Below are 26,647 nucleotides of genomic sequence, written 5' to 3' on the forward strand. Positions count from 1 at the left end.
GGATCGGTCAACTGCGGAACAGGACGGGAAGTACTGCGGGAGGAGGCGACTGTAGGCCTGCTTTGGCGGAAAAGACAGGCATACGAGGACAGAAATGGTCGGAAGCGTCCATGGAGGTGTGGGTAGAGCGACGGAGATGACAGATTCCCACAAAAACGAGTCTTTGAGCAGCTGCTTTAACTTGCCAGCCGTTTATGATGGGACCGACGTGGGCGAATTTGCGATTGACGCCGAATGTGAGGAGGTGGAGAGCGAGGACGAGGTGGAGGACACCCGTGGATGCGCGGAGAGTGATTTCGCGAGTATAGATTCCGGAAAAAGGGCCTTTCAAATAGGGCTTCCGAGAGGCCTTGGATTCTTTGACGCAGACGAAGCGACTGCGAAGGACACGGCCAAGACAACTTTGGAAAGGATTGAGATCAAAGACGTTGACGTCATAGAAGTAGATACGGACGACGAGATTAATACAATAGACATACCAATAAGTTTGGTCAAGCCCTTGTTCGAGGAGGACCGAGACGTCACTGGTTGTTTGAGCAATGACGCGATGCAAAGAAGACTGAATGGCGTCATACGTGGGATTTTGAACGAAGTGGAGCCGGACGATGAATTTGGGCCCGACCTAAGGAGGAACACGACCAGAAGAGTCCTTTCTAGGAAGTTAAGGTCCTTGCTGTGGGGGGAGCGGCCGAAGCGCGACTTGGTTGAGAGCACGGAGAGAAGGGCGGACGGGCCGGACCCAGGGAGTCGGGGAGGGGGGTTTCTGAGCATCCTCCTTGACGACTTGGACAGCGGTGACGATTTGGAGGGCGAAATGAGCAAGTACGACGTGCCTGAGGCCGAGAGATACTCGCTGAGTATGAGATCCAGGATGCGGAGCGACGAGGCGGTCGTGAGAGGCTTGAACAGTGCTGAAAAGATGCGAGCTGTCTGTGCTGGCGATCTGAAAGGAAGATACTTGGTGAACATTGACTTAAAAGGCGGCATTGTGGGTGACTCAATCCAGTGTTATAGAAAGGACGTGAGGAGGAGGATGTTGGAGCTTTCGGTCGCTGATTTGCGTCGCCCAGGCCCACCAGAACCCTCTTCGAGAGGAAACTGTCATGGCAGGAGAGTAGCTTGCGGTTCCGGAGCTCCAGCGGCACCCAGGACCCTCGCTTCTCCGAACGTGCCGACCACTGCTTCACCCGGAAGCACCGCGAACCCGGCCCTGAGCCTCCAGAACAAGCCACTGAACAAAACCCAACAGGAGCGTCAGAAGCGCCAGAAGATGAAGAGAATAAGCAAGCAAAAGCGTCTGGAGCTCGCAATCATGGGGATGGACTTGACGGACTACGAAAACACGGTTGAGTGCAGCGAGGAAAATCACGATTTGTTGGGATCTCAATTTAGATTTGAAAACAGCTCCCTGTTGATCTTTGGAGGAGCCGAGTGCCTCTTCTCAAGGAGCGACAGGACCAACGGCGCGGAGGGTGCCGGGATTGCGAGCATGGCCCAACTGGTGACATCGTTGGCATACAGTGCAGTCGGTAGCGCGGCTGGGATTGCGGACAACAATAAGTGCACGCCGGATCCGGGAGCGCTCCTTGAATCATTCACTTTGAAAGATCTGTTGCGTTTGGTACCGAGGGTATTCGACAGGCCGAGTACGCAGACTGGGACCAGATGCAACGGCAAAACCGAGGACTCGGAGGAGTGGATACTAGACGCATTTGAAAGCATAAAGAAGGGCAACATATGGGGGATAACCAAAAGAAGGAACGAGAGGCAGAACTTGCTCTTAAAGTGGCTCCCATTTGTGAACTCAGTAGCGGCAGACAGCATGGGGCCGTTCATATACGACGTATGGAGGGACAACTTTCGTCAGTACTACGAAAGTAGAGCCAACATCAGCAACATACTGGGTTACATGGATGTCGGTACCGACGAGTTTTACAAGCTATTCGGAAAGGGCGGCACTTTTAGCATTGACGTTGAGGACAGGAAGGCAAAGGCAAAGGAAAGGCTCAGCAAGCAAGGTGGACCATGCGACGACGCCGCTGCCGTTGTGTGCGAGGAAGCCCTCGACGGCGGCGGCAGGCTGCCTTTGAGCGGACTCAAAGGTGACAATGAGAATAAAAGCAAACTCGAGTTGCCTCCCATTTCGAATCTACACACGCCGCTTGCATGGTCGTTTTACCTAGTAGGCGGGAACATGCAGCCAATAGATGGGATTAGATTTCACAAGCCTGACTTTAGAGCGGGTCTGTACGAGTCACTGGTGTCAAAAGCAAACCCGACCTACAGCTACTCGCAAAACTGGTTTAGCTCCCTTTTGAATTCGAAGTCGGTTAAGAACGAGTCTGGATTTGAACTCTTCGGTCCGTGGCTGGTTGCCCCGATGGCAAACATTTTGAACAGGAGTTCAAGTGCGTCGTCAAGCTCCGGCAGCAGCAACAACGCCGAAATACCGCCGCTGTTGTACCGCTACCATCAGAGACTGAAGGACTTTGGGGAGATTCCATCGGGTGTAAACTCGTCCGTTTGTTTCGTCTCGCCCGAGGATTTGTCCTTGGCCCACAAAACGCCAATCGCGTTTTTCGAGTACCTGGAGCAGAATCCGCCGTTTCTGAACAACATAGGAATGGCAGGGAGGATAATAAGATACGCGAGATATGACGAAGGCACCGCGGACAGCGCTGTGGAGAAGATATTGTCCAAGTCCGGTCCCCTGGGGGTGACGAGGATACTAGATGGGAAAAATAACGTTGAGATGCCGAAACTGTTCGGCGTGGAGTACCCCCTGGACAAGAACGACTCGATGGGGATTTTCGAGACGGGACTGTTCAGGGCACCCATATACCACCACAGCTACGAGTACCGCAAGGGGGGGGGCCGGACTGCCGGCGAGAGCAAAGGAGGCAGAGCGTCGTGCGACTTTCTGCTGATAAGGAAGCACGTAAGTCCCGCGGGTTGCTCAGCAGGCAATGGCGGCGCCTCGGCGAGAAGGTGCTACTTGTACCTGCGTCCCCTGAATGAGGGGAATATGAGCTGTTTTTACTCGGTCGGCCAGGAGGAGCCGCTCTTGGAGGTGCCATTCATAGACAGCAAGGCGTACACCAACTTGAGAAAGGAGCAGATGAGGGCAGTCGTGCTGAGATACGCGAAGGAGAACGGGAGGGAGGCGTTCAACGAAGTCAGGAAAATGAGCCAGAGGATGTTCAAACACACGTTTGACCAGAACACCCTGCACAAGATACTGATTTCGTGCAAGGACAACAGGGAAGGCGTGAGCGAGGGCAGGACCTCCTCTTCGAGCTCGAACATAAACTCCCAATCGGCGGGGGGGGCCGGGTCCACGTCCGGTTCCGGATCTTGCTTGGGTGCCTCACAAGGCAGGTTTGCGAGCAAGGGCAGCCAAATCATCGCCGCTAACGGGACGACGTCTCACTCCTTTGTCGCTTCGACAGCGGGTGTCTCGGGGGTGTTAATATCGGGAATATCGTCCTCCAACACAAGCAACTCAAATCCTAACCCCGGCTCCGTTCACCTAAAGCAGCTAAACGAGGCGGAACTGAGGCAGATAATTAGTCCGGAGCAGCTGTGTGCGCTGGACAGCTCGATATCTGGGGACTACAGACTGAAGCAAATAGGCGTGCGCTCCTTAAGGCACTTTTCGAAGGTGCCGCTCGTGTTGAGTGAGCTGAACAAAATGGAGGAGATAGCGGGGGAGTACGCGGACCTGGCCAGGAAAAGGGTAACGGAACTGGGGAGCAGTCACCCAAGTACGAAGAACCTGCTGAACCTGATAAACGAGTTGAGCACGGGTTTGATAAACTCGAATGGAAGAAGACTCACGCCGGTGGCTCGCTACATTGAGGAGTCGCTTCTGCTCACTCCCTGGAACCTGACGAGCGAGTACAGCCAAGTGATGAGGAGCAAGAACGGGCAATTCAGCATAAGGGGCATAGGCGACCCAAGCGGGGGCAGGGGAGAGGGAGTCAACTTCATAAGAAAGGGGTTGGCGCTCGGCGACTGCAATGCCGAGCCGTCCAACAGAAGGACTCTGAGCAACGCGAGCGGCAGCAAGAGCGAGGACCTCAGAAAGCTGTCTATGGACCAACTCAGAGACAGGCTGCTGCAGTGCGGATTTGACGAGTCTGCTATTGCCTCCCTGCCCAGGTGGGACAGAGTGGCACTGGTTCGGCACTTCGACAGGTCTTTGCTAAGCGGAGAGAAGATCGGGGTTGGAGCAGCGGGGAGGGTGGATGAAGCCGAAGGTGGCGTCGGGGCCGGCTCACGGGGGAACGCGGCCGGCGGCGCCGAATCCAGCTCCTCGTCATCTCTGGGCAATGCTGTCCGAGCCGAGCAGGCGCTGCTGCTGCAGGAGGAGTACTGCAACTCGCTGGTGAATGTGTTGAAAAACCAAGCGGTCGCGTTGAGGTCGGAGGATCCCGTGATGACCGACGATGAGGAGGGCGGCGAAAGTGGCCGCGACAACAAGAACAAGAGAACAAGGGAGCACGGCTGCAGTGTCGAACTTGGCTTGGCGTCGAGTTCGAGGACAAGCGGAGGTGCTCAGGATGATCTTTGCAGCAAAAAGCCGAGAGCGAATGGCGAAGGCAGCGGCCCGGACCCTCGTTGCTCCGAACAGGGGATTCCGGACAATGGGCAGACGCAGCTAGGAGAAGAGGAGGCGGGACCCGACGAGGAGGACGAGGAGGACTTAGACCTCGAGGAAACGTTTATATCCTCCTTAATGGAGTCGAAGGGCAACGGGACGAGGGGAGTCGAGGCCAACTTCTCCCCGCAATCCTCGTCATCTATTAGGAGCGGTGGGAATGCGGTGCAGGAGAGCTTGCTGCTGTCTCCCACGAACGACGAGGACGAAAGGGAGCTGGAGGAGTTCAGGAGGATGATAAGTGAAAAGGACGGCAAGGACAGGGGCGAGACCGGTGGGGTGGACGGTACCGGCAGCAAGACTTTTAGTGGGAACGACAAGAGCGGCGACGAATACGTCCCGAGACTTGCTTGGATAAGAGTGAGGAGGAGTTCGAGCAACTGGAGTTACGAGGACGAGAAAGTCGTGTATATATACGGCGAGGAGAACATACGGTATTTCCTGAATTGGAGAAGAATGAGAATTCAGGTGAAGAGAGAAGAGCGACGTCAATTGAATCCGACGGGAGTGCCGGGCGTGCTGGGGAGAGCGAGCAGAACGTGCAGAAGATGTGGCCAGGTCGGCCACATAGCTTCGAATCCAATGTGTCCTTATTACTATAGCAACAAAAGTGGCGGGAGCAGCAGCAGTATAAACAAGTACCACGCTTCTTTTCTGAACCTGAAGAAAAAGAACAGCAGCGCGAGAAGCAAAAGGTCAGGTGAAACCGGGGAGTTTAACGATGGCAGCTTTGGCAGACTAATTCACAGAAACGCCTCGATGCTCAAGAGAAAACTGAGCCGCTACGAGGAAGAGGGTGCAATAGCCAATCTGCTGGGTTTAGGTTACTCCCAAAGCTGCGGGAATCCAAATACAAAGCAGTTAGTTACGCTAGACAGCGTGGTTAATCCGGTCAAGATCGGAAAAAGAGGACGTCCGCTCCTAAATCAAGTCGGTAGCGAGGCGAATATGGCAAGTCCCCGGACCGGAAACGCCCAAATGAGCTCTTCCAATTTGATTTCTAGGGGCCTTGGCCCGAATTCGGCCGGTTTCGGAGGCAATGTCGACCTGGCCAGCAACGCTGGTGGAGTTGGAGCGATAGCAGGGACAAGCGGATTGCAATTCTCGAGGCTTTCTGCCAGACAAAGAAAGTTAATGGAGAACGACGACAAAAGTTCGATAGTAAGTGGATACTCCGGTTCAGGCTACAATGCAAACAGCGCAGTTGTGGGAGCAGGTGCAGGGAATTCCCACAGTGTTTTGTCCGCGGACAACAAATGCTCCAGCGCTATAACATTAGGCAACTCAGGCGTGAAGGGAGGTGCAAATCCAAGCACTGGGTACTCGTCTCCATTTGACGTTAAAACAAGCAGCTATTACAATTACAATATAAAGAACATTGGCTCAAATATAAACACATACTCAGAAGCCCTAGACGAATTCTCTATTGAATTGCAAAGAATAATAAACAGTGCCAAAACCATTCATCACTACTCGCACGTATTTTGGAATCGCGTAAACGAAAGAATCGCTCCAAATTACTATAATTTGGTTAAAAAACCAATGTGGCTGCAGCTTATGATAAGTAAGTGCAAGAAAAGAGAATACAAATCTATAAAAGAGTTTCGGGAAGATTTGGACCTTATTGTGGAGAACTGCAAGATATACAACGGACCAAACCACCCTCTAGTCACAGTTGCCACTCTCATTCATTCCAATATAAACCAGAAAATAACCGAAATACACGGGATAGACAGAATTGAAATCCTTTTGAACTCTAGGCAAAACGACAGTGAGGGAGACAAAAATAGAAGAAACAACACTTGACCGGTTTACACGCCAACTCAAACAAGCAGTGATTAGAACGTTTCCTTTGTAGTCAAAGAACTGTATATACAGCTTCAAAAATTATTGCTATTTTCTCCCTAGTCTCACAGCAAATCTGCTTCCTCTCTCAAGTACTCACCTACATCGGTTTGGTGGTAGACGGTTATAGCTTCCGGATCGGCGTTCCTTATGTCGGCAGAGCTCTTAGCTAAAACTCCAAATCCCAGTGGCAAATCGTCCATTGAGTATATAACAACGCCCGTATTGTTGCTCAAGCCGTCGGTCATCCTGCTGATGTGCCTTTTTATGACGTGATTTCCATATATATAACTTTGCTCACCGCCCGGCTTAACCCATACCCTATTTGGAGTCAATTTAGCTATATACTGAAGCGACGTTATTCCCAGTCTAAATTTGTTAGTCTTCGAAAATTTACCCAAACATGTTCCCATGCTCAGCAAATTTTTCTTTGGTATCAACGTGGCAGCCTTTGCCAGTGATTCGCTTAGATAAAACACGTTTCCCTTGTGTAGTCTAAACACGTAATTCTCGTCCTCTCTCTCCAACAACGACAACAAATTGTTTCCCAGATAATTGCTCAACTTCTCGAACAATATCCTCGTCTCCTCCTCGGTCAACGGCCTCATCTCTGTTACTTGAGGCGAAAATTCAATTTATTTATATTTGTTGTGCCTTTTTGCTCCTTCAAAGACAAGCCTTCTGGAAGCCTGTATCGCGACTGTTCCCTAGCTGCCGAGGTATATGCACAAACAAACAGCTTCCTCCGCACGTGGTAAGGTACTGCCAAATATATGCCAAATTTATTTACTTGTTGCAAATTCAGAGCCAAAACAAGGCTTGTTATCCTTAATTTGGTTTGTTGCTGACATTTTCGCTCATGGCGCCAAGACGGTCAGCGCCTAGATGCTCAGTGTTACTGCCTGTATCTGAAGCGGCTTGAAGCTGCATGCGGGTGCTATGGTATGCCCTTTCTGGTATTGTAACCGTGCTGTAACTTGAAATTGTCGTTGCTGGCACTCCCGCCCGTAGCTCTTTCGCACAAGCCATCCTGTCTTAGCAAAGTATTGCTTGGACACTGATATGTAGCGTCGACCACACCCAAACATTTCCCGTCCGACTCTGCGAATCCTCGTCTACAACTTAAAACATAAGGAGCAAACTCAAGAGCGGTGCACTGATTAAGGTTTGACGGGGGTCTTACTGTCCCGAACAGCCTCCTGCTCGTGAATGCATTTACGTTTTTGTTGTAGGAGTAGTTTGATGGGATAACTCCGTTTGTGTAGAAAGAGGGAGCGGACGAAGACGAAGACCAGGGTAGAGTTGAAGAACTTTGGACTGCTGAGGACGACAGTCCGCCTCCAGATCTTTCAATCCCTTTAATTCCTTGATTTGTAAACAAAGCAACACCACTTAAATCCGATCTCCCCATAGACACGTTGTTATTCATATAGATGTTCGTTGCAATCCTAGTCTCTGAATATCCAGGCGGACACTGCATTTTTCCTTCAACTGAAATATATTCAACACAGCCTAAATTCTTGCATGTTTTACTTTCAATGTGTCTACACTTATTGTGCATTACTATTTTTCCGCCTTGTTCACAGTGATATTTAAATGGCTTTTTGATTGTCACCTTACACAAGTCTCCGTTGTGGCTTCCTTGCGGCTCTGCGTTTTTGGGACATACTACCACAGGATTGAACTCCAATGTACTTTCACACCCATCATTGGGACACGCCTTTTCTACCTTCTCAATGCACCTCCCATGTTCTCCCAATATTGAATTCTCGTTCCCACACCTTATACTCACTTCCTTCATAATTTCAACTATGCATTTCGGGACGCTGTTTATATTGTACATTAAATAGCCATCAATTGAATGATTGTTGTTGTTTATATGATTGGGATTGTGGATGTGAGTCAAACTATTATTCACTATCAGTCTCCTATAGTTATTGTATGTTGTTTTCACTTTCTCCAAATATTCATTTGACATATAGGAGCCTGCCGGACAAATCCACTTCGGATCAACACTTTTGATTAAATACTTGCATCCAATATGCCTACATTCTGGACTTCTTGTTTCAATACACTCTTTCTTGTTATACTCATTTGTAACTAGCGTCATGTTTTCGCTCTCACATTCATACAATGCCTTGATCTTTTCCTCTCTTGATTCCTGAAAAATGTTATTCATTTGCGATACACAGTACGGCAACACCAATTTAGAACCATCATTGTAAGTTAGATTAAATCCCTCTGAACACTTATATTTTATAGAGTCAATTTTCTGTTGAACACATTCACCATTTCTTAGTTTAAATTCTTTTGGACAACTCAATATTGGCACGACTTGATTTTTTTTTACACAACTTCTTCTTTCCGTCGTTCTTACCCCATCGTGACACAAGTAGACTATTGGTGCTGTTTCAGTATTTACACAAGTCTTTTTTACATGTTCAGGTATGTCAACGCACTGATGCACTATTTGATTTTGTTCATGAGTTACCGGCATTAACGTCTCCGTATGATGACCATGAATATGTCGTCCATGTCCATATCCGTTCCCATGAGAATGATGGTATATACCCAGATTTCTGTTCATGCCCATTCCACCTGTATCAGCATCAATATTAATATCGCTACCATAAATTTTGCATTCTTTTCTGTATTTCACTGTTGAACAGTCCCTTTCTATTCTCCTCTCGCATGCTTGACTTTCAGAGTTTAATATATATCTTGGAGGACACGTTTGTATCGGCTCTATTTCTATCTCAATTTCGCATTTATTGCTGTATTCGGAATAATGGTACTTGTCTGGGCACTCCTTATTTGGTATTGAACTCTTATTAGTGACGCAATATTGTCCTATTATTACCGCTTCGGGGTCTGTACAATATGGTATCGGATTCATCCTTTTGGGTTCTATATTCGCCTCCTTTTCCAGTAAATAGCAATAACCACTTCTGTATACGTAGCCTTTATTGCATATTATATTTGGCTCCTGTTTGTGAACACATTTTTTCGTGCTATCGTTATATGTAAATCCTATTGGACATACTTTTGGTATTTCATCTTTATACAGCAAACAAACCTCCCTTCCCGTGTCTTCCTTCTCCTTTGTCATGCCAGTTGGACACTCAGTTATTGCTTCGACATACTCTTTCCTCTCACAATAATGTCTACTCTTAATGTCCATTTTTCTGTGACCATTAATGTTGCTTACCACTTGAACGTTCTCACCATTTTCCCTATCAATTAATGCATAACCATCATCTTCACAATATATTTCCGGATTTGTTTCTTTAAGGCATTCCCCTGTACTTAAATTCTCAACAGAATTAGCTGGACAGCTTGGCTTATGAAAAACTTTTACCTTGCAAATTGAATTTACCAGTCCATTGCCTTTGTATTCTAATTCACCTTCCAAATATGATTTTGATGATACGTAGCTGTTAGCGTTGCTTTTGTGTATTGACTTTATGCTTTCTGGTATGTGGTCACAATTGTATTCCTTGCTAACCATTTTATAACTATAACATCCATCCTCTTTTTCCTCTTCGTTTATATCGCACCTTATTTCCGCATCTTTCAATTTGTAACAATTTCCATCTCCATCTTCTATATATCCTGCTTTGCATTTTGGTATTTCTTTCTTTTCAATATAACACTGCTGACTAATCTTGTTATATTTTGTATTTTCTGGGCATGTTAAAATCTTTTCTGTATGGACATTCTTGCTACACTGAACCCCTGACAACTTAAAACCCTCTGGACAATTTTTCATTATTGGCTCAGTTATTACACACCCATTTTCCTGCTCCGAATACACGCCATTTGACGGACAAACAGGCAATGGGCTTATTACGCAGTTCACACCATCACATGGATCCCCATTTGCTGTAACCAGATTGGTAACCTCCAAAAGGAATAATATTGATGCCAATACTACTATATTCAACAAATTCATTGATGGCAATCGATTTTTATGTGTCAAATATATAAATACCATATTTAGATTCATTCCTTTAAAAGTTGTATCTATTTGTGTAACCTTAAGTGCACATAGATATATATATATATATATATATATATATATACATACATATGTATATGTATGTATATATATATGTATATAAAATTTATTTACAATTTACATTTCTTTTTGAAGTGCTTCTATTATTCAAGTTTTACACTTATTAAAAGTACTTGTATTCTGCTTTTATTTTTTGTTTTTACCATGTGGATATTTAGTAATGCATGACTTTCAAATGCATAGCAAGGCGCTCTAATTCGAGACCCGTAACTTGTCAAGCAACAGTTTTAAATCAATTGGAAATTCGGGATAAAAATCAATAAATAAAATATTTAGAAAGTGAATAATCATTCATTTATATACCTAATAGAATATAGGATTATTCTTATTTAAAAATAACAAAAAGTCTAGACAAATAGGAACATGCCTAAAACAATAAAAAACATTTGTCATATATATATATATATATATATGTAATCCTCTTAAGACTGTCAATAACACTCGTAATCTCTATTTGTTGTTCTTAATGATATATGTATTATTACTAAAGGCTATGAGTCGTTTCTTCCTGTTCGATATTGTGATTTCTAATTTCTTTTTCCGTCGAAAGGGAATTTATCACATTGCTATTTGTGGAACTCGCTTTGTTATTACTATTAACCTGCTTATGTGTATTTGCTGTATTGGTATTATTTGAATGAATATTATTACCTGCTAAAATATTATTTTGAAAATGGCTGCCCAAAATATTTGTGTTCGGAATGATTGAAGATAAAATTGGTGCAGTATATGGACCAACTAAGGGCATTGCCGTATAACCAAATGGAGAAGCAGAATACCATCCTGAATATGCAGCTGCTGCCATTGCTGTCATATAATCAGTATAATTACCTGGAATATTTGTATTGCATAAACCAATATTTGAAGAAGGCATTGCTTTTGTTCCTTGAGCAGGGGTAATTCCGCCATATTGTTCCATTGTTGACTCTGCAAACGTTTGAACCGGATTAGAATTTTGAAATTCACCCTTAACACCACTATTTCCAGTACTGTTTTTTGTCTTGTTATCAATATCTGACTCATCAGATCTATTTGAATCAACACTTGGAATGTTCGGAATAACGTATTGAGTAAAAATAAAAGGATTAGCAGCATTAGTAGAGTTGATATTATTTGCTGTATTTGGTGCCATTGCCAAATTGGCTGCTGCTGCATAAGCAACTTGTTGTTGGAAATAGTAATTTGCCATTTGGGCCTGTTGAAGAGCAACTAATGTATTATAATCCATACCTACAAAAGGATTATTAGTCTGTGGAGCGTTTTGATCAACAATTGTAAATTGATTACTGGGAAGAAAATTAATCTCTGATGAATCTAAAGTTTCTGTTTTTGGGCATGGCTTAAATTTTTTTGTCGAAACTGTTGTACTTGTTGAAGGGTTTGTAAATGCTCCCCCTGCTGTGTTCCTCTCAACCATTCTGTCAGAATCAATTTGATTTGCTACCAAAGTCAAAAACAAATCATCGGATAAAACATTCTTGTCATTAGTTGATCCCGTAGCACTTGAATATTTACTGCTGTTATTAACTATTCCATTACTACCATCTGTCGATATTTGTCCACTAGATGAAGATTGCTTTCCCTTAGACGTTACATATTCTCTTGCAGATGCAACTGGACTTGATGAACCAGCAGTATTATCATTATCCATTTTTTTGATAATTTCCCCATATAATGTAGCAGGATTAACGTTTGAAGTATTGTAATGTGACCAAACTTCATCATCACTCTCTGGTGCAGGGAAATGCAACATTATACCCTTTGTCCTTCTAGCTTCTTTCAATGCTTGTGACCCAACATATGGTTCGTCTTCTTCTTCATCACTTTCTGTAAATCTGAAATGTTTCAAGTGACTTCTTCTGTGTAATGGACTATTTATTAACAAAAACCTTATTGCTGCCTTCTCTGCATCTCTAACTGTTGCATATGGCTTATTTGGACCAACATAAAAACTTTTTGAGTATTTTCTTGTTGCCCATGTAAATCTTGCGTATACCCTACTTTCCTTATCTTTCCAGTATACACCTATTTGGTTGTATTTCAATTGTCTCGGACCAACTTCATGATGTACTGCAGATGAACGCCTTCCTACTTTTGAAGTAGTAACAGTAGAGGTAGTACTAGTAGTAGTAGCTGTAGTAGTATTTGATGGAATATTAACGTTCGCTATATCATTAGTATCTGTACAAGTTTTTACTTCCGCAATGCTACTTTCATTTTCCTCATCATTACTTGTAGTAATAGACATAATAATATCTTTATTATTTGATAAATTATCAATACCTGTATTACTTGTTAACGGTTGAATATCAAATGCCGATTGTTCCATTTTATCTTTTAGACAATTTCTATCGATGTCCTCATTTTTAGTGTCATCTATATGTACACCATCCGGTATATTAGCCCCAGAAAGTGATAATATACTGTTTGAATCACATAATTCATTAGTTGTTATTGTTGTAGTTAGACAGGAGTTATCATCTTCGTCAACAAAGGATTCACCTTTAATTCCAATAGATTTTTCAATGCTGCAGTCATAAATACCTGTATTATTGTCTGTTAATACTACAGGTTTCTCTTCATTTATCTCTAAGAACGCCTTTTTATCATTTGATAATGATTTTACTGTTTTTATCATCGTTGAAATGTTTTCTTCAGCTTCATTCTCCATCTTTAATAGCTATATAAATTTTAACACCCTTTAATAAGCGAATATATATCTCTATAATGTGGGATGAAGCAATCGAAAAAAAAAAGAATTATGGGTATTTTGCTTTCTTTAATGAACAAGAAACCTCAAACAATCCAATATTTATATCACTCTACTCAATATTAACGATAGTAATAGTTTAATAATTATCTTTAGCTAACACATAAAGGAATATAATACACCACACACCCTTAAATGATAATCTCTATTTATATTAACCTTTTATTGATTCAAACAAATGACACTTGATATTATATACCAAATTATCCTATAAAGAGGCTGTATTGACGTTACAATAAAATAAAGTATGTTAATCTTATCTAATTCTCCATATAATTTTAGTTATACTCAAAATCTATTATTTATTCCTTTTTTTAACCTGTAAACCTTATTTAATGGGTCTCACTTCATATAAATTCAAATGTGTGCCTTTAAAAGTCCGGAATCACCATTAATAACACTGTTCCTTGATCTTCTTATTCAAATAATATGGCCTTTTATAATGTAAATGGTACCGATACCACAGGTAAGTAGATTAACATGCTATTAATGTGGGCAACACGTGGATAGGGCGGGTAAAAATGAATCCAATAATACTTTCCTTATCTAACGTATAATCTGGTCGCCAATTTCAGGCTTTTTACTTTTTAAGTTATTTATACTTGCTGGGAATATATTTTAGTGTACTCATATAGTTATAGTATATATATATATATATCTATATATTTATTCATATATATTTGTGGGATATATCTTTTTATTTTACTTAAAAATTTATTTAGTAAAAAAAAAGTAAATATTTCTTAAACTTATTTTTTTTAGTTTAAGTTATCTGCACACGTAATTCCATTTATTATTTTCTAGGTATAAAATCACCGGACTGTCCACATACTGACTACGTATTTAAATTTGAAATTGCATGCATACATGCATGTAGATCTCTATTAAAAATTTTCGAATACATACGAAATAATTAGTGTCGTGCATGTAATGTTGTTATTGTGGGTGAAAAAGAGAATAATGTTGCTTTAGTTGATTTATCGTTGTTTTTGATTTTGTATTGTTTATTGGTAGTAGGTAAAACAATTTTACGGTTATTGTTACTTAAAAACATAATAGAATCTAAGCTGATAAGACACTTTTCATATTAGGTAGGTGAGAAAAAATGGATTGCACTTTCCAAACTATTTTTTCGCGAATATGTTTGTATTATTCATTTGTATGGGTGCGTACTATTTTGGGTCTTATACTTTATTTCTTTTCACTTATATGTACCGTTTTCAATAGGTCTCTTTCAGAGATACACAATATAAGAACTCATGGTGGTTTGCGCGTTTACTACAATAAGTTCTCAATTACAAATGTGAAAAAAAAGTGACATATATTGTCCTTTAGGAGGGTCACCTGTGTTTGAAGGTTTTTAGTTTTAAACAATTCTAGTGATCATAAAATATGTTTAAGGGAAGAATGTTTATTACAAGACGAAAAATAGAAATAAATGTTACAGAAAAAACAGATCTGTTTTATTCAAAGTAATATTTTTACTAGTAATTCCAGTCTTCACATTAGCTATAAGTGATCAGGTAGTCCAATATATAAATACATATATATTTATATATGGATTTCATTTTTCTTTGAAATGAATTGGTTTGTCCCGAGAAAAAAAAGTGAAACGTGTCAAACTTGCTGTAAAACTGTAATTAAATAAGAATTGTCATTTCAATAGAAATATTAAAAGTTTTACTTAAAAAACTTTTCTTATTTGTTAAAATATTTATTAGTAAAATAATATAAGCTATTCAGTAGTCGCATGCATTTTTCGCGGGTTATTTTGTTAGAGTTTATTTGTCGAGGGAGGGGATTAAAGTGAACACAAATAATGTATGCTCTGAAAAATGTCTAATCGAAAAAACAAAAATAGTAAATGAGATAAAAATAACGGTGAATTTTAATATACCGAATAAAAGTTTTGGTTCCTTTATAATTTTTATCTGTTTTATACAACAGCTGTTAATTTTTATTGGTAAGTAAAGAAAGTGAGCGATTTGGCAAAAGTATGACAGACAAATAATAAACTGTAAATGCTATCTTTAGATTTTTTTAAGTTTAAAACTTTTTTTCATACAGTGTTATAGTGTTGTTGTCTGTCAAATAGGGTTTTTTTAATTATTTTTATCTTTAAATGTAGTTACATAATAAATCGTAAGATCTGGTATAGTTATATTTAATCGGATAAAATTGAGGATAAGTGGGGATAAAATTGCATAGATAATTGGGTGAGAAAGGTGAGATAATAATCTTATATTGAATAATATAATTTTATATTAAGAGTGTGAAAATGGGGGGTGAAAAGGAAATAGTAGATGGTTGTGTTGCAGCATGTCATATTGCATATGCATGCTCTGAGGTTGCATTCACATATCCTATAACACCATCTAGTACAATTTCAGAGGTAGCGGACTCGTGGATGACAAAAGGAAAACGCAACATATTTGATCAAGTAGTGTCTGTTGTAGAAATGCAGAGCGAGATGGGATCAGCAGGTGCACTACACGGGTCTTTATCAGTTGGATGTATAACAACAACATTTACAGCATCGCAGGGATTGTTACTAATGATACCAAATATGTACAAAATAGCAGGAGAACTTTGGCCATGTGTGTTTCATGTAACTGCAAGAGCATTAGCTACATCGTCATTGTCAATTTTTGGTGACCATAATGATATAATGGCAGCTAGACAAACAGGGTGGGCATTTTTAGGTTCAATGACTGTACAAGAAGTAATGGATATGTCATTGATATCTTATATAAGTACATTTGAATCAAGCGTACCATTTGTTAATTTTTTTGATGGTTTTAGAACTTCCCATGAACTGCAAAAAATAGAGATGATAAGTTACGACACAATAAAAAAGGTATTTCCGTATGATAAATTAAGGGAGTTTAGAGAGCGAGCATTGAATCCAACACATCCAATCCAAAGAGGAACTGCAACGTGTTCAGACGTTAACTTTCAACTGGCAGAATCTAGAAATAAATTTTATGATTCGACACCACGTATTGTACAAAACGCAATGGATATGTTATCCAAATACACAGGAAGGAGTTACAATTTATTCGATTATTACGGTCATAGTGAAGCTGAGTATTTAATAGTAATTATGGGTTCCGGGGGTCTAACTGTGGAGGAAATGATAGATCATTTGATTGAAACAAGAAATGAGAAGATCGGAATGATTAAAGTAAGATTATTTAGGCCATGGTCAGCAAGCGACTTTTTAAAAAGGATACCTAAAACAGTTAAGAGAATAACTGTATTGGACAGATGCAAAGAGAGCGGAGCTTTGGGAGAGCCATTATATATGGATGTTTGTGCGAGCACGATTAATTATAACAAAAGGAGGAAGGTGGAAGAATTGGGGGAAACTAGAACGAAGATTGTCGATGGAAGAGTAGTGGAACCCTTTCGAGAAGAGTGCAACATGATCAGCGAGGTTGAGTCAAACAAAGAAATAATAATTCTCGGTGGGAGGTATGGATTGGCCAGTAAAGAGTTTACTCCAGGAATGGCTTTATCGGTCTGGGAAAATATGATAAGTGACAATCCAATAAACAACTTTTCTGTAGGGATAGAGGATGATGTTACGTACAAATCACTTAAAATAAGATACCCAAAATTTGATTTATTGCCAAAGGAAACGAAACAATGCTTGTTTTGGGGACTTGGCTCAGATGGCACTGTTTCTGCAAATAAGAATGCAATTAAGATAATAGGCGACTCAACGAGCCTAAATGTTCAGGGTTATTTCGCATATGACGCCAAAAAGGCAGGAGGAGCGACCATGAGCCATTTAAGATTCGGTCCCAAAACAATAAAATCTTCCTATTTGCTGCAAAGGTGCGACTACATAGCAGTGCATCATCCATCCTATATATATAAATTCGACGTTCTTGAAACAATAAAAGAGGATGGGTGTTTCGTGCTAAACTGTCCTTGGAAAGAATTAGGGGAATTTGAAAAGGAAATACCTGATAACGTAAAGTATAAAATAGCTAAAAATAATGTTAAATTCTATGTTATTAATGCTCAAGAAATAGCACAAAAATCTAATTTGGGTAGGCGTATTAACAACATATTGATGGTTGTATTTTTCAGTTTAACAGAAATAATACCTGTAAAAAAGGCAATTGAGTTGGTTAAGGACGCGATACAAAAAACATATGGAAAGAAAGGAGAGTCAGTGGTGAGGTCAAACTGGAACGCAGTTGATTTAACACTTGAATCGTTGATACAAGTGAGTTATAATAGAGAAAAATGGTTGAGTATCGGTGGAGATAGTGGTGTCTCCGTCTCAAGTGGAAATAAAAGTAACGGGGTAAAAAAGGATACTAAGTTGATTAGCAAAACAGACATTAACTTCTTTGTAGACAATATATTAAAACCTGTGAATTCTCTTAAAGGCGATGATCTTCCAGTATCAATTTTTGACCCAACTGGAGCGGTTCCTCTTGGAACAACTGCTTATGAGAAGAGAGGCATAGCCATCTCGATTCCAATAGTAGATATGAACAAGTGCACTCAGTGTAATTATTGTTCAATTGTATGCCCTCACTCTGCAATAAGGCCTTTTATTTTAGACGAAACGGAATATGAAAACGCACCAAAGACAATGGATATACCAAAGGCCAAGGGAGGAAGTGATTATTTATCTTATTATTATAGAATACAAGTATCGCCACTTGATTGTACAGGGTGTGAGTTATGTGTACACGCATGTCCGGATGATGCATTAAGAATGGAACCATTGCAGGAATGTGAGAAGAAAGAGGGTATTAACTGGGACTACCTAATTAAATTGCCAAATAGAGGTTCTCTTTTTGATAGGTATACAGTCAGGGGATCCCAGTTCCAGCAACCGCTTTTGGAGTTCTCAGCCGCATGTGAGGGTTGTGGGGAGACTCCGTATGTCAAACTGCTGACTCAGTTATTCGGCGAGAGAATGGTAATAGCGAACGCAACCGGATGCTCATCTATATGGGGGGCTTCATATCCGTCAGTTCCGTATACTAAGAATCAAAAAGGATTTGGTCCTGCCTGGGGTAACTCGCTTTTCGAAGACAACGCGGAGTTTGGACTTGGAATGGTAATTGGTTACAGACAAAGAAGAGAAAAGTTTAGGGTATTGGTAGAGAGTATATTAACGAATAATGACGAGGGCGAAGACAAGTTTTTGTTTAAGAATAAGGAGGAGTTGATATTGTCCAACGGTGTTTACGAATACAACGAGTTAATGACTGCCTATTTAAAACTTGAGGATTACCTGAGATCATGGCTAAAAAACAACAAAGACGGTGAATTGTGTCAGAGTATATATGAGGAGGTAACAAGAATACTGGAGAATCATAAAATAGACAAGAATGAGAACAAGTTTTCGGGAATACTGAGTGCATATCAGATAAATGGACTTAAAAAGTTGTACGAAAACAGGGATTTAATACCGAAAATTAGTCATTGGATAATAGGGGGAGATGGATGGGCGTATGATATAGGTTACGCCGGATTAGATCACGTTTTAGCATTCGGTGAGGATGTAAATATATTAATATTAGATACCGAGGTTTATTCAAATACGGGGGGTCAGGCATCTAAGAGTACACCATTTGGAGCAATAGCTAAATTCGCTCAGGGTGGTAATTTGAGACAAAAAAAAGATATAGGCACTATTGCGATGGAGTATGGGTCTGTGTATGTGGCCTCTGTGGCATTAGGAGCAAATTATTCTCAGACGATAAAGTCGCTGGTGGAAGCAGAGAGGTACAATGGCACTTCTTTGGTAGTAGCATATTCGACATGTATTGAGCATGGATATACAAAGTACAACTTGCAACAGGAAAGCGTCAAGTTGGCAGTAGAAACTGGTTATTGGCCATTGTATAGATACAATCCGGACAAGGTTGAGACCAAAAAGATAGAAAATATGACCAATATAGTTTCTTCTGGCTTTACACTCGATTCTAAAAAGATAAAGGTGGATATTGAGAATTTTTTAAAGAGAGAAAATCGTTTTCTGCAGCTAATTAGAAACAATCCAGAATTAGCTACAATAGCGAACGAGAAATTAAAGGTTTACTCGGACAAGCGATTCCAAAAGTTAAAAAATCTATCAGAGAATGTATCTGTGAATGAATTAAAGGATCAGATAAAAAAACTAAAAGAGCAATTAATGTCTCTTAAAAATGGGGACAATGTAAATAACAGTGAATTTGAGCTGGAAAGGGAGGTAAATGTGCTATACGGTACCGAAACAGGTAATTCAGAGGAGGTATCACAGTATATTCAGAGCGAGCTACATAAAAGGGGGTATAAATCTAATACCGTTAACTTGAATGACTTGGACTTGGATGAGTTATTGGATGATTCAAAATACTCGTCTGTGGTTATAGTCACAAGTACATCCGGACAAGGCGAGTTCCCAGGAACATCAAAGAAGCTGTATGATTCGTTGAAAAGCAAATTAGAAAAAGAGTTAGGGGATAACCGTGGAGACAATAAAGCTGGCGTTTGTAGCATATTAGGACACATGAACTATGGAATTTTCGGACTTGGTGACTCAAATTACGTATATTTTAATGAAGCAGCTAAAAAGTGGGACGAGCTGTTGACTAAGTGTGGGGCGACGAGGATAGGAAGAATAGGCATGGGAGATGATCAATCGGAGGAGAAATTCGAAACAGATTTGATGGATTGGTTCCCAGACTACTTAAGACTAATAAACGCTCCGGAGGTAGATCAGGATGACAGTGAAGAGAATCTAAACACTAATCGGAATCATTTTCCACCAGAAACAACTTATAACGTTGAAATAACTGGGGAGTTCAGAAACGACAAAATAGACAGCAGTACCGGTTTGCTGTGTGATGTCATTCACGATGATATTTGTGGCGAAGGTGCAGAAAATGCGAGTTCACATTCATATTCACCAATAATACCACCAAATTCATTTTTGGTATCCATGATTATGAATGAGAGAATAACATCAGGTGAATATGACAAGGATGTGAGACACATAGTTCTCGATTTGAAAGATGTGAATGGAAGAATGAGTTACAACTTGGGTGACAGTTTGGCGCTATATGGTCAAAATGATTACGAGGAGTCCCTCAAAGCATGTAAATACTTTGGATACAATCCGAATAGTATAGTGAAAATAAGCTTAAACGAGAACAACGTCGGGAACAAAAACTTTAAAGTGAATCACAGATACTTATCTTTATTTGATAAATACATAACCGTAATACAGTTGTTAGTTGAGTGTCTGGATCTGTGGGGTAAGCCTAACAGAAAATTTTATCAGCAAGTTTACAAATATTGTCAGGATATAAATGATAAAAAGGAGGCAAAAAAATGGTCTTCACAAAGGTACGACAGGAAATTAATTGATGAATTCAGCGCTAAAACAGGCACATATATGGATTATTTTTACTCGTTTAAATCTATAAAACCGACCTTATCCCAATTGTTAGACCTTGTCCCATTTATCAAGTCTAGATCCTACTCAATTGCCTCTTCCTGCAAGTATTTGAATGGTGATAAAATTGAGCTATGTGTGGGTATAGTTGACTGGAGATTGGAAAATGATCAGGTTCGTTATGGACAATGCACCGGTTTTATTAATAGGCTTCCGAGACTAAGTGACAATACTTGTCTGATTAGACTCCCATGTTGTATTAAGGCAAGCGCTTTTAACTTGCCAACTGACAACAAGACACCTATTATCATGGCCTGTATGGGAACCGGATTGGCTCCATTTAGGGCGTTTATACAGTATAAAAAATACGCAAGAGACGTATTACGCGAAGAAATAGGGCCTGTTATTCTTTATTTTGGATGCAGGTATTACGATATGGATTACTTATACCGTGAAGAACTTGAGAATTATGTTTCTGAAGGTGTAATTACGTCATTAAATATCGCTTTTTCAAGGGACAATAAAGGTTACAAGGAATCTAATCACAGTAATATTAGGTATTCTCAAAAAATGTACGTACAGCACTTGATGATTGAAAATAGCGAGGAAATTTATACCAACTTATTTGAGAGAAAGGGTTACTTTTACTTATGTGGCACCAAACAAGTGCCTATTGACATTAGAAAGGCTATTATTAACATAATTATTAAACAGACAGAAATTTCTGAAGCAGAAGCAGATAATTTACTTAATCAAACGCAAATTCAAGGTAGATATAATGTAGAGGCCTGGTCTTAGTTTATTTAAACTGCCACAGGGTAAATAGCAATTTAATTTGTTTAGACTCCGTACTGATAGTTGTTGTATTTTGGTTCTCTAGAGTGAACAAAGTTGGTATTCGTTTCTATGTTCCGGTGTGAGCGGATACAGTTGCCTGCTTATTTTCCGCGACCCTGCCTAATCTCCTAAAGGTGATTTCTCGCTGACATAGTTTATCTGCGGAAAAATAGGGTGACTAAAGAGCAAATGTGAAATACATATTTAAAGAGTTATGCTTCACCTATACCTATTTCTAAACCTGCTCCAGGGACCTCTAACACTCATTTTCATTTCATTGCACCCTAATTTCAAAGCAAATAAGTCACAGTTTCAATTGAGTTCAATACATTGTTTACTGGATGTGTTCAACGTCAAATTGGAGCCCCAAATCTTGGCACTGCTTGATGGCAAATGTGCCAAGTAGACACGATGGAGAAGACATGCCATAAGTCTGAGGGAGCAATTCACCGTCAAATATAATGGCAAGACAGGATGATAGTGCGGTAATAGCGGTTATGCCATACTCCTCTATATCGGAAGCAGTAACTGTGCATTTATAACTTTTACCCTGCATATTAGTTCCAACAAAAAAACTCTTGAAAACCTTTCCCCGAGCCTTGGTGACATCAGGCCCCTCACCAAATATATAATAAGCAGTGCATCTAAACATTTCAAGGAACACCCGGGACTTGAGCACAATATTGCTAACTGTTCTGGAAAGGCTCCCAGTAACAGCAGACAAGTAGGAACTGTTTAAGGATCTTGAAGAAAAAACAAAGTCCATACCATAAGGATATCCCATCTCTTCATTCGAAAAATGGACATAAGACGAATTATAGCGTGAAGTAATATTAGGCGTTGTCCAGGACTGAACTAGATCGTTGTAAACTGGCTTTTCAGAAACCTTGTTTTTATTTATAATTTCGTCAATATTGCTTAAACATAGTTTTCCGTTGCAAAGGAAATACGGATCATCAACGGACTTTTCCTCGCCAGTTTCGTCAATGTAGGAAAATATACTTTTAACCGTACCATAACTTGGCTCAGGTCTGTGTCCAACATGCTCCTCGTAATGTAGTACTTCTTGGCATGGAAGTCCACTTGTCTGTGCTGCAAAGTTTTGCAAGTGGAGCAGTCCCAAGTCAGAAACTGCAGAGAGAAATCCGCTTCCCATTACAAATTTAAGTCCTTTTGAGGCCACTGACGTTCCGTAAATCCTCTGCATTTTCTTTATCCAGAGGAATTCACCAGAAACATCAACGTAATTTGTATAGTGCTCGCAACAAAGCTTAATCACAATCTCGCCAGATTCTGAATACGGACCCGAGAAAGTCAAACATACTTTTGAATTTGAAATGCATTTACTTAACTCATCATCGTTGTTGCAAACAAACATTGGTATCGATGATATCATATCTTCGCCGTCATTTGTTTTCGTTTCTTTGTTTAATACGTCTATCAGACGCTTTCTGAGTCTCTCCATTCTACTTATATCTCTGCCTCCTATACAGTATTTAAGAGTAGTAGATCCTGGCTTGTACGTTCTTACTAAGAGCTCACACAATAAACTCCCAGTGAAACCAGTTGACCCCCAAACAAATAGGTCGTATTGTTTCTGAGGTGTTGACATTTTCACTTATTAGTCGGATATTACCAATTTTCGAATAATTCTAACTGCAAATAAGATGCCTTTAGGATAACTTCCTTTATCGCTCAAAAAAACAGATAAAAAGTGACAGTATATTATATCAACTGCTTTTGAATATTATAGATTAGCAAAAAGTATCCCAAGAGTAACCTTAATGGATATTTTTGCTAAAAACCGATCCTTTACAAATAAAGCCTTTGTTTATCCTTTTGTTTTACTGTCCTCAATGTTTACTGAATATAACAGGGAAATATTTATATATATATACATATACATATATATATATATATATGTATATGTATATATATATGTATGTATAAATATTATTTTATTATTAATATTATCAGAACAAAAAACAAATCTTAAAACTATTAACAGAGAAAAATCGTTTTTTCTGTTCTTGTATGTAAATCCACATTTAATGTAAATTAACCTTTATTTATTCCATTATAATACGGATATGCGTATTATCTATAATATACTTGTAAATATATGTTTTACAGTTAAAAAAGCTAAATCTATCAAATATACCCCCCAATTGCGCCAAGCCAATGTGGCGCCACGTGTACAAGCATAAGACTGTAAGATAATTTGGTTACTCACAAGAGTAAACGAATAGCATATTTAAATGTAGAAAAAATAGTTTGAGCCTGGAGTGTTACTTGCGGGTTTTGGTGGACATATGAGCCTGACTTGAACTCACTTGTTAGAATGGGTGATGCCGTAGATATCGTGGTATTTTTCAAAGTAAATAAAAAAGAAGCTGTCTTTATACAGATGAATTTATAAAAGTAGGCCAAGAGATTTCTTGCTTATTTTGCTTTCATTACTTTCAATGGCTGAGCCTGGTGACGATTTTTTTGATTCATGAATCATATTTGAAAAATTCATTTGATTTTTCTCACTTTGTTCATTAAATTTAGAGTCAATTTGATTTTTGTTCTGTTTCTTCGAGTTTTTTTCCATTCTTTTTGCCTTTTCTACTTGTTGCAAGTAGTAGTTGTTCTCCTTTTGCACGAGAGATAGTCTTGCTTGCAGCTTTGCCTTTCTAACTGATTTTAAATATCTGTTATGCTCGGTTAAATTGTGCCATTTAAAGTTTGAAAGGTATTTGATGCACCACATATCATCTCTCCAAACATTGTGTCTTTTTTTCCCACCTATAATTGTGTTGTTTAGGGAGGATGCAACTGACTTGGCTATTTTTTTGTCCTTAAACTCAACCCACCCGTCTATGTACCTTATGTAATTTCCCCTTCTCATCTTAACTCTTTGTTCATGTTTCGACTTATCCTCAGGTCTCAAAAAAATCCTATCAACCTCGCCAAAACTACTCATTACTTCTCTAATGTAATGAGGACCCATCTTCGGTGGTATTCTTGAAATGTATATTATTCCCCTATTTCTTTCATCATTTATAATGTTCTTAAATGCTGCCATTATTCCGCCATCGCTCGTGTCTGTAATATTATTATTAATTTCTCTATTATTTTTTAATTCGTCATTTGTTATTTTGCTCTTTTCTTCCATATTTACAAACCAAAATTACTGTTTGTTATCTGGGTTCAAAAATATAAGATGTTAGGTGACAGCTAGAGTTACGTAGGATACGAGCTCATGTAGTGAAGCATAAAAAATATAACTCAAAAAACACAAAACAATATGACAATGTTATATTAATTATCTATTTTTTCGCCTTGTTAAATCAGACTTAATAATACATATTTAATTTGACCTATATCTCTGAATTTATTGGCGCTAATCCCGGAATTTTGGCTCAAGTGCAGATGATAGTCCTGGATAAACACAATCGGGATTAATACATTAATTTGTTTCCCTAACTAAAAACTGACAAGTATCTCAGTATTGTATATAACAGGTATTTCTGTTATACATATACCATTTAAACTAGCTAAATTATGGTTACAGAGACGCAAAAACTAACTCAAGTGTTTATGATAGCACTTTACGATAAGTAAGTATAATATCTAACACTTAACTGGAAACAATAGATAATACGTTAAATAATGAAAGTACAATAAGAGCAAAATGATGATTGCTTCACAAAATTCAATGGACGTAAACGGCTAGAATTACGTTTAATTCCCACGTAACAACCATTTTAAACGTTGTACTATCATTATTCACTTATAAAAATCTAATATATTGTCCTTGATTTTTCATTTTCTTTTTTGAAATCTATCATTGTTGTTATTTTTAAAAGTGTTTTTATTTGGATGTAGGGTTTTGATATTTATTGCACGGTTTCCCTCGTCAACTCTATCTTGATGTTCACCATCATAGTCATCGTTAATGTCAGAATCGTCAATATCAGAATCATCAGAATCAGTAATACTATCACTATAAGCATCGCTATCATCTCCAATATTTAGAATATCACCCTCATCATCTTCTTCTACTTCATCATCATCATCAATAGCTTCTCCAGTAAACCAGTAAACAGAGTATGGAATAAGTTTATCCCTAATAAAAATACCCATTTCATAATCAGTCTCAACAGTAGACTCCAATTCCATAATATCAAATCTGTCCATTTTCGAAAGCTCTTCATCTGATGGGACATTTAGTGGCTTGAAAAAATTAAAAAAACTCTCGCGTGGAGCAGTTTCAGTAACTATTCTCAATTGTTTTGATTGTTTGTGTCTTTGTCTTCTAACAACAACTTCTTGAGTAGGGTCTTTTCCACTATTCCATTTTATTTCTGTAGATACTGTACTACTTAAAAGAGGTTCATCATCTTCTAAAAATATCATTATGTACTCTTTTCGAATATTTGTTCCTTCAAAAAATGGGTTAGGCGAAAAATTAAAGTTTAGAACGAATCCAGATTGTTCTTCTGAAGTCCATTCAGTGGTTATGTTCTTCAAGTAGGATAAAATTGGAATGTCGTATTCTTCTATTGCCGATCCCAATATTCTACTGTTATTCATTGCTTTCACCCAAAATTGAGGTATTCCAGGGGTTCCCGTCTCGCCTACGCTCCCCAGCTCAAGGACTTGGTCTCTCCTATTGTATATTTCGTTGTACTGTTTCTCATACTTAAATCTCAGTCTTCTCATCTCCGATTTGTATTCCTTTTCAACCAAAGTAAATTCGCTCTGCAGTTCTCTTAACTTTTTAAGTGATTCCTTGCTTTCCTCAGTTAGATGTGCCTCTAATTCATCTAATATATCTCCTGACTCGTTATCTAGCTTGTTAATATTCATGGTTTATCAAAACACACTAAAAAAATTAAACGACAAAATATAATAGTTTGTAAACCCTGACTTTGCTGACGCCAAATAAAGTAATATATTCTGTTAATTTTGACAAGTGAATCTGGCGGCAATGATATATATTGTTGATTATATACCATAAAAAGCATAGTTGGCAGTACTTGAGCGAAGACTCAATAA

The 26,647-nt window shown here is 39.4% G+C and overlaps 8 protein-coding genes across 8 annotated transcripts; 2 read left to right on the plus strand and 6 right to left on the minus strand.

Annotated features, from left to right (window-relative positions):
- Positions 1-94: 94 nt before the first annotated feature.
- On the plus strand, positions 95-6,466 carry FG386_001349 (bromodomain-containing protein; the record flags this gene model as incomplete). Its single annotated transcript, XM_067340742.1, has 1 exon — positions 95-6,466. One exon carries the CDS (start codon positions 95-97, stop codon positions 6,464-6,466), a length of 6,372 nt encoding a protein of 2,123 aa, XP_067198791.1.
- A 104-nt stretch (positions 6,467-6,570) lies between these two features.
- FG386_001350 (Nip7 like PUA domain containing protein involved in ribosomal biogenesis) lies at positions 6,571-7,113 on the minus strand (the record flags this gene model as incomplete). The annotated part of the gene is made up of 1 exon (XM_067340743.1): positions 6,571-7,113. The coding sequence occupies one exon, from the start codon at positions 7,111-7,113 to the stop codon at positions 6,571-6,573; it is 543 nt and encodes a 180-aa protein (XP_067198792.1).
- A 329-nt stretch (positions 7,114-7,442) lies between these two features.
- FG386_001351 (uncharacterized protein) lies at positions 7,443-10,457 on the minus strand (the record flags this gene model as incomplete). The annotated part of the gene is made up of 1 exon (XM_067340744.1): positions 7,443-10,457. One exon carries the CDS (start codon positions 10,455-10,457, stop codon positions 7,443-7,445), a length of 3,015 nt encoding a protein of 1,004 aa, XP_067198793.1.
- Positions 10,458-11,067: 610 nt separating this feature from the next.
- Positions 11,068-13,254, minus strand: FG386_001352 (uncharacterized protein; the record flags this gene model as incomplete). The annotated part of the gene is made up of 1 exon (XM_067340745.1): positions 11,068-13,254. The coding sequence occupies one exon, from the start codon at positions 13,252-13,254 to the stop codon at positions 11,068-11,070; it is 2,187 nt and encodes a 728-aa protein (XP_067198794.1).
- A 2,377-nt stretch (positions 13,255-15,631) lies between these two features.
- FG386_001354 (Pyruvate dehydrogenase) lies at positions 15,632-21,562 on the plus strand (the record flags this gene model as incomplete). The annotated part of the gene is made up of 1 exon (XM_067340747.1): positions 15,632-21,562. The coding sequence occupies one exon, from the start codon at positions 15,632-15,634 to the stop codon at positions 21,560-21,562; it is 5,931 nt and encodes a 1,976-aa protein (XP_067198796.1).
- A 373-nt stretch (positions 21,563-21,935) lies between these two features.
- Positions 21,936-23,213, minus strand: FG386_001355 (uncharacterized protein; the record flags this gene model as incomplete). The annotated part of the gene is made up of 1 exon (XM_067340748.1): positions 21,936-23,213. The coding sequence occupies one exon, from the start codon at positions 23,211-23,213 to the stop codon at positions 21,936-21,938; it is 1,278 nt and encodes a 425-aa protein (XP_067198797.1).
- Positions 23,214-24,014: 801 nt separating this feature from the next.
- Positions 24,015-24,761, minus strand: FG386_001356 (uncharacterized protein; the record flags this gene model as incomplete). Its single annotated transcript, XM_067340749.1, has 1 exon — positions 24,015-24,761. One exon carries the CDS (start codon positions 24,759-24,761, stop codon positions 24,015-24,017), a length of 747 nt encoding a protein of 248 aa, XP_067198798.1.
- A 650-nt stretch (positions 24,762-25,411) lies between these two features.
- FG386_001357 (nucleosome assembly protein) lies at positions 25,412-26,458 on the minus strand (the record flags this gene model as incomplete). Its single annotated transcript, XM_067340750.1, has 1 exon — positions 25,412-26,458. The coding sequence occupies one exon, from the start codon at positions 26,456-26,458 to the stop codon at positions 25,412-25,414; it is 1,047 nt and encodes a 348-aa protein (XP_067198799.1).
- Between the last annotated feature and the right edge of the window lie 189 nt (positions 26,459-26,647).

This window comes from Cryptosporidium ryanae (assembly GCF_009792415.1).
Source record: "Cryptosporidium ryanae isolate 45019 chromosome Unknown contig_23, whole genome shotgun sequence".
Classification (NCBI taxonomy): Eukaryota; Apicomplexa; class Conoidasida; order Eucoccidiorida; family Cryptosporidiidae; genus Cryptosporidium; species Cryptosporidium ryanae.